At 38.9% G+C, this 12,346-nt stretch overlaps 1 protein-coding gene and 1 long non-coding RNA gene across 6 annotated transcripts in view; one reads left to right on the plus strand and one right to left on the minus strand.

Annotated features, from left to right (window-relative positions):
- LOC110955643 (uncharacterized) lies at nucleotides 1-10,870 on the minus strand. Of its 2 annotated transcripts, none has more exons than XR_007944325.1 (4): nucleotides 10,739-10,870; nucleotides 4,844-4,996; nucleotides 4,128-4,468; nucleotides 1-3,692 (listed from the first exon to the last, which is right to left on the minus strand). It is a non-coding gene; the product is annotated as an uncharacterized LOC110955643 (long non-coding RNA). The 2 variants fall into 2 exon arrangements; XR_002596003.2 differs by having other exon boundaries at nucleotides 4,844-8,532; nucleotides 10,739-10,850.
- The window catches only part of crtc1a (CREB regulated transcription coactivator 1a), a 21,820-nt gene continuing 20,294 nt past the window's right edge, over nucleotides 10,821-12,346 (plus strand). For all 4 annotated transcript variants that reach the window (XM_022200716.2, XM_051953549.1, XM_022200715.2 and 1 more), the window contains exon 1: nucleotides 10,821-10,955. In XM_022200716.2, coding sequence (XP_022056408.1) covers nucleotides 10,830-10,955 — 126 coding nt within the window. In that variant the 5' untranslated portion in view covers nucleotides 10,821-10,829. The remainder of the gene's footprint in view (nucleotides 10,956-12,346) is intronic.

Here is a 12,346-nt window from a genome sequence, read left to right on the forward strand (position 1 = left end):
TTTCTTTTCTTTTTTTTACAGGGGTCAGTACAAAGACAATCTTTGTGCCTAAGAAATCTACTTACACTACCAGTCAAAAGTTTGGACACACCTTCTCATTCAATATTTTTTATTTAATTATTTTCTACATTGTAGATTAATGCTGAAGACATCAAAACTATAAAATAATACATATGGAATTATCAGGGGTCCCACTCTTTCCCTGAAATTATTTTACAGGACTTTCCAGGACATTTTCAGCTGGTACAGACACACATTTTCACGTCATACACTAACACATTCCCGTCCTCCTCATTCTTCGGAAGTGTTCTTTACTACATAAATAAAACAAATATGAAATACTGAGTGAAATGTGGCCCATTAAGATTATTTGTTAAGTTCCCGCTGTGCTGAAATCAGAGATGTGTTGCATCTCGCAGCGTACAGCCAATCAGTAACGACACGCCCGCTAGAACTCTCCTCTGCCTGTCACTCAATGGAGGACAGAGAAGAGCCTGTGGCCGGCCATGGGAGAGAAAACCGTCACACTCGTGGTCCAACATTAGCCACACTTTTCAACTTACAGTCACTAGTTTTGTCTCTAGGCGATAAGTCCTTAATGGGGTCTGAAAAGTCGCTGAATGTAGCGACAAAGTCAGTTGGAAGAACTGGGTTGCAGAACTGCTCAAAGCGGAAATGCAAATTTGATTGGCTGGTAGCGTCACGTGGGGCGCTGCCCCGGCTAGAAGCAGAGAAGCGCTATGCCTTAACGTTGCCCTGAAGATAAGGTGACAACATACATGCAGGTGTTTAATTTTTAACCCGTTTGCATTGACAGAGAGAGAATAAATACTTTTCCAGGATAAGTTAACCATTTCCATGACATCTGACCTTTTTCTCATTTTCCATATGTTTTCCTGGAAAATTGGTCAATCATTTTCCAGGTTTTTCAGGTTTTCCAGGACGCGTGGGAACACTGAATTATGTTGTAAACAAAAAAGTGTTTATCTTCAGTATTAATCTACAATGTAAAAAATAATACAAATAAATAAAAAGCATTGAATGAGAAGGTGGTTCCAAACTTTTGACTGGTAGTGCACATCATTTTTCCCCCCATATAAGCTATTTTTGATGAATTAAGTAAACTCTCAGTTGCTCGCTTAATCAATTCATCTTTTTAAGTCAATAGTTGAAGTTATAAGAACTCATGTTTAAACGGTTGGAACATAAAAATTAGACATTTCAGCTTCAGTTAACTAGAAATGAGCAAAACTGATATATTTACTTCAAGTAAAATCAAAAATATAAGTCAGTTTGGTTCAACTCCATGATGTGGTTTTACAGTGCAGTGAGGCAGTGAATCTGGACTGAAACTATTAAAAGTTCAGAAATATTTTCACATCCTCTTTGCAGGTGTCCTCTGAAAAACTGATGAACCACAAAATAAATAAAGCTGTGCAGAGTCTTTCATTTTCTCAGGGCTTGATGGTGACATCCATGTTTTCTTCGTACACACAGATGCCTGCTTTTATGAATTACTAATAGGAATCATGTTTTGGTTTTTTTGCTATTTTCCCAGCTAAAAGGCTCCACAGACCAGCATCTACTGGACTCAGATTTCAGGGACACATGATATGAATGTTCAGTTTTTCTTGCTCAATATTCTTCTGTACCAGAGCACCACATTGCATTTTTAAAAAATTGATGCTGAAAGACATTTTGTGTAAGATTTTACTTATATTTCACAATGTGTAAGTGACCAAACAACACAACAAAGCAGCAAGCACTTCACATTTGATTAACTTAAATACAATATGTAAATTATACATAAACAGAATACGTAATAACAAAAACAAACACGAGAAAATCAACCAAATACAAAACCTCAAGCCATGTTATTCCCTAAAAAACACATTTTTTATGTATTTTATGCTTGTATTGCTTCTTCTCATATGTTTTATGCAGCATTTTAAAAGACTGTACAGAGCAAACCAAGTTTTAGCTTTTGAGTTAATTTGGTGAAATCATTGGAACCAGTCATGGTGTTCTTAAGACAGACTTTGATAAAATTAGTTTGTCAAAAACTAATTGTTCATAAAAATGTAAATATGAACATAAACAAATCGATAAAATGGAACTTCCTACCCATGTGTGTAAAGCTGCACATCCACCTACTGAAACATAAACATATAACATATTTCTATATTCACACACTCTGTTCTTGAATTTTCAATGTATTAAGGACTCATTTTTCTCTTTGGGTTTATTTTAAACACAACTGATAAAATTTCTCAAGAAATAATGGTTCCTCAGATGACTCTCTGGTTTTGTAAGCACCATTACCAGTTGAAGAACCTCTTTATTTAGGGGACGTTTCTTAACATATGTAGCATGAAAGGTTCCTCAATGTTATTTAAGCTATTTGGTTTGGTATAATAGAGCTGCAACTATTTCATTATTTTCATTATGAGTCATAATTTGGTCTACAAAACATCAGGGAACAGTGGGAAATGTAAAATTCCAGAATTGTCCAGAGCCCAAAATAATAAATGAAATATCATAGAAAGGATGCAGATGTTCAACTTTTTTTTGCTTAAAAATTCCCTAAAGAACCTTTTTTTTTTTTCAAAAGAATTTTGGAGTGTTACATCTTATGCCTAAAGGAATTGTTTTTAAGGTGCTTTTTTATTTCTGTTACGAACTATTTATTGGTTTTTAGCATTTTATTTTTAGGTATTTTATGTGGCATTGTTTGTTATGTTCTCTGTTTTGTTATTGTTTTACTTTCTTCTGTACTGCTGTTGTTTTTTAGATGTTGACGGTGCACTTTGAGCTCTTGCACCTTTTTTTCCAATGTGGTTTTATACTGCAAATGGCAAATAAACTTGAACTTGAACTTGCTTTGAAGCACCTTTGGGAGCTCTGTAAAGAACCTCTTGCAAAAAAAGCTAACTGTGGAGCTAAAAATGTTTTTTGTAAAGCATCACTACAAAGAACAACCATTCCTGGTTCCAGTTATTTTACTGAGTGTATACAAAGAAAGCAGCAATACAAAAAAAAACTACAACTGCAGAATACTGTACACGTACAACAGAAAAATGATTCACGAGTAATTTCAGTTGTCTCAAGAGAATGCCATAAAACAGTCTAATCTAATTAGCAATTTGATTACTTTGGATTGTTGTCAGAATGTGTTAATTTGTACATTGTGTCCAATATTATCATAATATTCCCTGTACCGTTAAAAAAAAATCTACTTAATGAATGCTGGTCATCGAAAACAAAAAAATAAAAAACTAATTCTGCCCAAAAATGTAGAGATAAAGGACCACAAGCAACAACATCTACACAGATAAAACAGCAATCCTAACTTTAAAACATAAAAATAATCTTAAACTACACACTTGTTCTGTTTATCTAATAATTTATGTTTACAGTCAGTCTCTATCAAAAAGCAGTAGCAGAATCGCGCTGCCTTCTAACCATATACATCGATACCACAAAGCAATCCACGCAGCTCTTTGTGCACATTATACAGAGTAAAATATTCAGGCATTAGTGCAGATTTTCCCTACAAAGCATCTGGCACAACATACAAGTCCTCTTCCTGGAAATCTGGGGGTACTGAGTTAAATGCTGGGTCATTGCTGTATATTGCATCATCTGGTGTATCACACTGAAGGTACACATCCTCCTCAGGTTCAGCAGGTGACCTTTAGAGAACAATAAATATAGCACATAAGTTAATCAGAAAGCTGATGTAAAATCATTACAACGCTAAACAAATAAATAGCTGGATTCCCTTTGCCCAGTGTCTATTCCTGTCCAGACGAGATTCTCAGCAGTGACTCATCAGCTGGGACATTCGATTAAAAGGCTTTTAATCTGTGTGAAAACTGCATGAAACGACAGAGGAGCAGATCACCTCCAGACGCCAGGCAAATCATGTGCACATATTACAACAGGATTGTGCAAGATGGGGAAATTCACACCACAAACGCAGTCTTTCTTCATCTGTTTCCGTTCTCATCTGCATTTAGACGCTGCATTCTCAAAAATGACACACGAGACGAGACATTTCCTCTTAATTGTTCTAAAAACACATTTTAGCAGAACTTGTAAGTATAAAACCACTTAGGGCAGCTCACCTGCTCTCGTCGGCCGCAGGCTGGCTGCACCCAACATTTCGAGTTGCCAGGTTTTCATAGATAGGGGTCTGTCCTGTTGATTGCTCCCTCCTCATGCTGGTGTACTGATGGGGTTCAGGTTGCGGGGGCTCTGTAGGGTCCTCCTTTTCCTGCCTTCTTCCTTGTCTAAACTGCACTGTGCTCCTGATTTTACTGTGAAATTTGTACACGACCCCAGCAATGATGATCGCAAGCAGCAGAAAGAAGAGTGTGAGCCCCACAGCTAGACCTGCAGAGGAGCTGGGGGTCTGGGAGAAGTCGGTGTCATTTCTCGAGATACCAGTTTGATTAGGATTCATGCTCTGCAATGACGAAAAACAGAGAATTAAATCAACGAGAAGATCGACAGTTTGTTACACATAGCAAAAGTCATTTTGTGGTGATAGAACCTGCCAGAATTGAGATGCACAGCAGGTTTAAAGAAGCTTTAGTTTTGTATTTAGGCTCATTTTTTCATCCATTGATCTATCTTATCTTTAACCACCTCTATGTGAAAACTAATATTTATAGCTTTAAACATTAGTAATAATGCTGACCACTTCAAAAATAGCAAAAACAAATACAATTTTGCAAAACATTCCAGGTAATGAAAACACTAAAACGTAATATAACATTACATCAGACGAAGACAAACAGATTTCTGGCCAAGCTCAGGTCAATAAAAACACTGGTCCTACCATGCAAAGCTCCAGCGCTGTGGGTCAAGGTCTGCGCTGCGAGCAAAGTCATGCAGTTTATCTTCAACACCTCACACTTGCAACAGTTCCCCTTTTATTGAAATCGTGGAACTGGGCAAAAATGAGCCGAAACTGGAGGGTTTCCTGTAAAAGCTTTAAAAGAGACATCTGCTGACAGGCAGGAGCTGGATTACTGTTGTAATAAACTTTGTGACTCATCGCACAAAAATCCAATCTGACCATCATAAAATTAGAGAATATGAAGAGAAGAAACTTTGGATTTCATAACTATTTCTTTTTTTTTTTTTTGTTGCTAAAAGTTTTTAAATTTTAGCTAAAGCAAGTTATGTTTGAAAGAGTTGCAAGTTGTTCTATTAAGTAAATAATTGACAGATAAAAGCGTGTAACATTTACGGGATTTATATAATAAAGCTTTATGGACTGGGACCGACTTAGTCATTTATGAGCATAACACACACTCACGCATGAGATGAGAGATAAAACAAGCTTTAATCCACCTACAGTTAAAATGATCTCCCCTCATATAAAGCAGGATTGATAAGTGATTGTGATAAAACTCTTAGGTAAAACTACCAAACACACACACAGATCAACAGGACCTTTGTCTCCCTCTGCTGTGAGTGTCAGTGCCCACATGCACAGTACACCAATGCAACACGCCACATTTAATCTGTGCTTTCTCTCTGCACATGGAAGATTGTAATCATCCATGTGCAGAGTTTTCGGAAAATTCCTCGATAAAGTGATGATTCTTCCTTAGGTTTTTGTGGCTGAGTTGATTTCAAACATCCCCTTTTTTGAAAGTTTAGTCACCGCTGGCTGACAAATATCGCACATACCAAGGTGTCAATTCCTATGAGAGTCTTTTTCGGTTCTGTTGAAACAGTATCTCACTCTCAGTTTGAGTTTGTGATGATAAAAGCAACCCCTCAGCGATCCTAAACATTAGAATTATATTACTGCATGTCTGTCGGTCCTGGAAGAGATTCTACACAGTTATAAGAATGGCTTGAGTGTCTCAACAGAAGACATTCATGAGACCCAGAGGATGAATCATAACGCTTGTAGTCTTCCTCAAAACCTCTTAGATCCTCAGAACAGCAGCTTTAACTGCACTAGTTACTAATTGTTGATCAAGACTAGTGGGTTAAAGAGTGCCTTTGGAGTGGCAGCAGTGACAAGACACACATATTTTAAATGTTTCTGATTGCTTTTAATGGTCTGTATTATTTTTTAGAATTGTGATCTCACAACTCCTGCTTTGCCTTGATTTTTAGCATACACATTTATTTTGCAAGTCTTTATTCTGTCTGGTTTTTTTGCACATATTTTTGTTCTTCACTCTCCTATGACATGTGCATCACTTTCATCATCTCAGGTTGTTTAAAAAGGTGCAGTAAACATAAATAAATTTGACTGGAGGGCTGCACAGTGCCTTAGTGGTTAGCACTGTCACCTTACAGCTAGAAGATCCCCGGTTCGCGTCCCTGCCTTTGGGGGATCTTTCTGGATAGAGTTAACATGTTCTCCCTGTGCATGCGTGGGTTTTCTCTGGGTACTCCGGCTTCCTTCCACAGTCTAAAAACATGCTGAGGTTCACTGGTAATTGTAAATTGTCTGTAGGTGTGAATGTGAGTGTGAATGTTTGTCTCTGTATGTAGCTCTGTCCAGGATGTCTCCTACCTTCACTTTAAGTCAGATAGACTCCAGCACCTCACGACCCTAATGAGGATTAAGCGGTGTATAGACAATGTATGGATGGATGTTTTAGATAAATTTAATCCTTCAGTGTTGATAGACTTTTACTTGTAACATGTAGCTAATCAGATAGTGCTGTGGCCCCGACATTACTCGACTACATAAAGAGATAAGTAGCTGCATCAAAGTAACCCATTTTTAAATTAATTTTTGTTGGGAATTGGTAAAACCGTAGCTCTACTGATAATATAAAAATAGTGAATATCACATCTAATATTAAGTTAGCCTCATATTTGGTCAACTCAGAGTTTCTACCAACTCCTGAGAGGAATATATGTCCTTGTCTTAAGATGTCAAATGTTATACACCGATCAGCCATAAGTCCGCTGGAATAGACTCCAACCCCCATTACTCTAATGAGGATTAAGTGGTTTACAGATTATGGATGGATGGAAATTTGATCCCCTGACGTTTCCTTTTGTACCAACAGTATGTCAAAGTTTTTACCTCTTTTGTAAAATATCTCTGTTGTGATAGATTTGGTTCAGATGTTAATGGTTTGCTGATGATGAAGCCTAAAGACTCCATCTAGTGCCATCATCAGGTCAGATTTTATCCAGCATCTGTCTTGATTGACTTTTAATTCAGTTCCATTTTCCATCAGTCTCAACTATGCTTTGTTCAAGGAATAATTAGCAAAAAGAAGCAAGAGAAAGCTGCAGTGGATATAGTAAAAATTCTATACCTGCTAAACACCAGCATGAGTTTTAATTGTATCTCAAGATTTTTACATGCAGAATCTTTTATTGTGAAGTTTTAACCACAAAGGTTACTGTAGTTTTGTGCAAATAAACTTAAATTTCCTGGAAAAAAGGCAGAATATTTATTACTTCATCAGTATGTATTGTTCATGGACACAATTGGAGGAATATTATGCTTCAGGACAGAGCTGTTGTTCATGACACAACACTGCTACTATATTTAGGAGACATTTTTGTGACACTCGAGAAGACAGAAATGGGCCTTTACTGATCACAAAACAGCCCCCATGTCACAGGCTTCAGCAATGAACTTTTTCTTAACCTTCTGTTTGCCACAAACCAAGTGTCTGAAAATGGGCTCAAAGGTCCCAAAATGACTCTCAGACTTTCAGGTGTCGCTGACAAAGTGAAGTGAAACTTTGCCTTACAGCTGTGCACCAACAGAGACGCTGCTGCTCGCTGCGCTGTTATTGTTACTGCAGCGTGTTTGCATTAGGTAAACATTAACAATATCTGACGGAGGACAGCTGGATACAGAAATCCTCCACAACACGTGCTTCTTCTCATTTTAACAGGCCATTACCAACAGGCTCAGCTTCAAGCTTTCTCCCCCCTGGAGGCTTATTCGGCAATAAGAGAATAATCCTGCGCTCAGACTCCTTCTCTCCACCTGCCCTGGAGTCATTTCTTTTTCTAAGTTACCATGGTTACTTTACAACCAAATTACACTCCGCTTAATGGCAGGTGAAACAGCTCCACTGTGCCTTCGCTGACTGAGAGAAAAAAAATTATACAATCATAGTAGGTGTGGTGTTCGGCCTTCTAGCAAAACAAATGCTTGAAATGTTTTACGTGGATTTGAATTTGTACGCGAGACGTTTTCACTGACCTTCATGCATTATCAGAAAGAAACCTCAAAGGTGTTTTTGGTGTCGTGCATGCAGCCGTTTCTGTAGCAGCAGAAACCGTGAGAGTGAAGTTCTCACTGCAGTCAGGAAGCAGGTACAGACATGCACAGATTATCTACTACCAACTGATGCATTTACAGTGTAATTCATTGGGGGGAAACGTGCAGCAAACACAGCACAGGGATCCCGCTCCTTTCTTTTTCACACGCAAGCTCAAGTGTCTCCACATGAGTAGCCCGAGGAGTGTGTTGTCCATTCACCTTGTGTGTCTGCTCAGCTGGAAAGCAGCAGGAGGGAGGCCCTGTTGAGACAGTATTTATTCTCAGTCAGCAGGGCTGCACATACACCTCCACAGGGGGCAGACGCTTTCACTTTCTGGCCCAAGAGTTCAAGTCATGGACATTTGGGGCAACGTAAAAAGCAAAGGTAAATTCTTTTCCACAGATGACAAGAAAAGTAAGCTGAATTTAAACTGATTCTTGCATGTGCTGTAACACCTAATGTACAATTTCCTCTCCCCTTCTTATTCGGGAGTAAAATAGTTGACAGAATACAACACATGGTGCCATTAGGTATCAATAAAATACATATAATAATCGTCATCATCATCATCATCATCATCATCATCATCATCATCATAACAATAATAATAATAAGTTACTGTCTGCAGCTGGAGTGACTAATACCATTAGGAAAATAAAAAGGTCACGCACAAAATTCCTAAATAGTGAAATTTTGCGGTTGTTCCGCAGTCCAGATGTGCGGTGCGCCCCCACTACACCCCCGCGCAGCGACGTGAACACGCAAAGCCTCGCTAAGTAAGTTGCGTCAAGTCTGACAAAATCAACACAAACAAACCGGAAACGACACGATTTGGGCTTCACAATAATACTAAGCCTTACTGCAACAATATGAAAGTGTTCAATTTAAATCTAGATAGATATATTTAAATCTTTTTTTTGCCTATTTCATCACTTATTCATGATTCCAGACATTAATTAGACTGTAAAATTTATCACGTTTCAATAAATGACTGAATTGATAATGAAAACAACCGTTGCAGCACAAAGTTAATGATTAATTAAAGATGGTTGTATTAAGAGTCACCAAAAAGTAGGTCTGCGATGAATTAGAAGCTGCTGAAACACTGGTGTCAGTGTCCACACAGTCAATCATGTTTTAAATGGCCAGCTGAGAGGAAGTTCTCTCTCCAGAAGCAGCATCTTAAGGGTTGACTTAAATTTGCTGCTGATGACATGGACAAAGAAAAATAGGAAAGTTCTGTGGTCAGAAGAAACAAAAAATAAACTTTTGGCCACAATGACCACAAATAACAACAACATCAAACCTACCGTCAAGCACGGCGGTGGCAGTATTATGCTCTGGGGCTATTTTGATGTCAGTGGAACTGGTTTTTCAGAATAAAATAAATGGAATAATGAAGAAGCAAGATTATCTCCACATTCTTCAGGGAAACCTTAAATCATCAGACAGAAGGTGGTTGGCGCTTGTGTGTTGAAACAAGACAATGAACCCAAAAATACATCAAAAGTGGTAAAGAAATGAGGGTAGAATTAAGGTTTTAGACCTGCCTCATCAAGAATGTGTGGACTATGCTGAAGAAACAAGTTCGTGTCAGAAAGCAAAGCCATTTAGTTGAAATGCACCAATTCTGAGACATGGAGTGATCAAAAATACAACAAGAAAAGCACTCAGAGAGTGCAGTACTCCACCAAGGCTGCTCATTCCTTGCATCATTTCCAACAGATAAGTCTCAATAAGTTCGCAGTGGTCGATTTGTATTAGGATCACAATCATGTCATCGTCAGCAGGCAGCCGACGTAGCGTTCACTTATAGTCATAGTTATACTGACGCTATGACGCTATTTCACAATGATAGAGAAATCTTTAACAAATCTGTGGATCCAGACAATAAGCCGCATCACTGCCAAAATCGAATCACTTGGTTCTTGTGTCACTTCTGACCTTCCCTGAAAATGTCATCCAAATCCAATGATCTGTTTTTGAGGAATGTTGATCACAGACAAACAAACCAACACTGATCATCACATGACTTCACTGCGTTTCTTGGCAAAGTAACCACAAGATTGTGGATGGCTATCAAAAGTGCCAAACTGAGGTTGTATTTTGAAAATCCTGAAAATAAAATATTTTTAAAAAACTGAGGTGAAAATAGCCAAGATATGGTTAATCAATAATCAGCATTGCTGCATGTGTACTTTTGACACAGCAGGTTTTGTCATATTTCAAGAAAATCCATAAAAACTGTAGGAAAGAACCAAAATGATTGAGGGTTTTTGTTTGCTTTGTGACAAAGACATGTTTCAATGATTTATCATAGAAAAACTATAGCAGTCATCGCAAACTCAAGACAGCCATGATATACAAGATATTTACAAGTTTATATAACTCTTTGTTCACAATTGTATGCAGTGATGGTGGAAAGATGGTTAAAAAAAAACTCCTAACGTTTGTGTTTCACTTACTGTGTGGTGCGCCTCTACCGGAAGCTGTGCGTCCTCACCGCGCGCCGCTCGACACTGACCATTGAAGGAAAACGGAGCAGAAGAGCGAAACATGGCGACTTCGAACAATCCGCGGAAATTCAGCGAGAAAATCGCTTTACATAACCAGAAGCAGGCGGAGGAGACGGCGGCGTTTGAAGAAGTGATGAAGGACCTCAGCATTACGCGGGCAGCCAGGGTAACGACACCGCTTCTTGTCCTTTTTCTCTCCCTCCCTCCGGTTGTCGGTGTGTAGCAGCGAGCTGTCAGATCTGCGTTAGTTGCGCGGCGGCGGCACGCAGCCCGGGCACGAGAGGTAAACAATAACAAACGACGCTTCTTCGGGCTCGAGCCGTTTTCCGCCGTCCTCTGACAGCCGACAGAACCGGAAGGAGGTGTCGGTGCTGGGCTGTAAATGTTGATACCGTAGACGGTCGTCCTAAAAAGTTATTTCAATTTTTTTTGTCCCACGCAAGTGGAAAGCAGAGGGGCGTGCATGCGTATTTGACAGCGCGCGGCCAACTGCAGCTACGATTTTCTGCTCGTCTCGTGCGCTCAGAGAGGAAACAATTACACTTAAAGGCACTGAAATAGAAACACACACACAATTATATAATCTGAACCAATTTATAGTACATGTAGCCGTTGTGTTTACTATTAATATTTGAATATTTAGTAAGGTGTGTGTGTTTGTGCAACGCCAACTTGTCTGACAGGTCCTCAGGCCTGTGCTCACAGTGACATTTTCGCCAAAGATGAAGGCCAACAGATTATGTGGAATTTAAGCCACATACAGCACAGGCCTCCAAAATAAATCCTATGCAGGCAGAGATTCAGTGAGTGGAAGCGTGATGGGCGCACAGACTTAAACTACACGCCAAGCACGAAGCCTCTCCAATGGCTGGTGTGCGCTGGGATTATCAATAATAAGAGAAAAAAGAGGGGGAATGTGCATGTGGCGAGAAATATCAGAATATATCACTATTTATCCTGTGATTTAGAGCTTTTCCTGGATCATTTCCATTGTAGCATCTTTAACCCATATTCTAAGGTGTCTGTTTTTGTGTCCAAAATGCAAGAGAAATGCAAATTTGACTTCATCGGTAGCCCAAAACACACAAAAACTTTCCTTGTATGCTGTTTTTTTTCCAAATCAGATAAAGAGGACATGACACATTACAAAGCAGCTGTTAGCAATAAAGATTAATGATAGGAAATGTAGATGCCATGTGGAAAAAAGTCTCATTTATGAGGCTTTATTGGTTTGTTCTCCTGATTGTCGCTAATGACTACAATGATGTTCAAAATTGTTTGTTTAATTTCCTACAAGCCACTTGGCGAATCAGTAGTATTTTCATGTTATGATAAATGTCTATTTTAGAATGCTTGAGTCCTCATTAAAGGCCCACAGCCTTATGTTTTGTTGCTTTCTTGAATGCAGAGACAAATGTTAAGAAGCCCTTGTCTGAGCCAAAGTTAGACCGGTGGGAAGAAGGCCTCAGGTTTAGAGTTTCACCCTCTTCACCCTGTTGCCTCACTTCCCCCCTTCAGCCTCGCTTTGATTCCCTCTCTCTCTTCTCTGTACCTGTC

The sequence above is a fragment of the Acanthochromis polyacanthus genome, chromosome 9 (genome assembly GCF_021347895.1).
Source record: "Acanthochromis polyacanthus isolate Apoly-LR-REF ecotype Palm Island chromosome 9, KAUST_Apoly_ChrSc, whole genome shotgun sequence".
NCBI classification, from domain to species: Eukaryota; Metazoa; Chordata; class Actinopteri; family Pomacentridae; genus Acanthochromis; species Acanthochromis polyacanthus.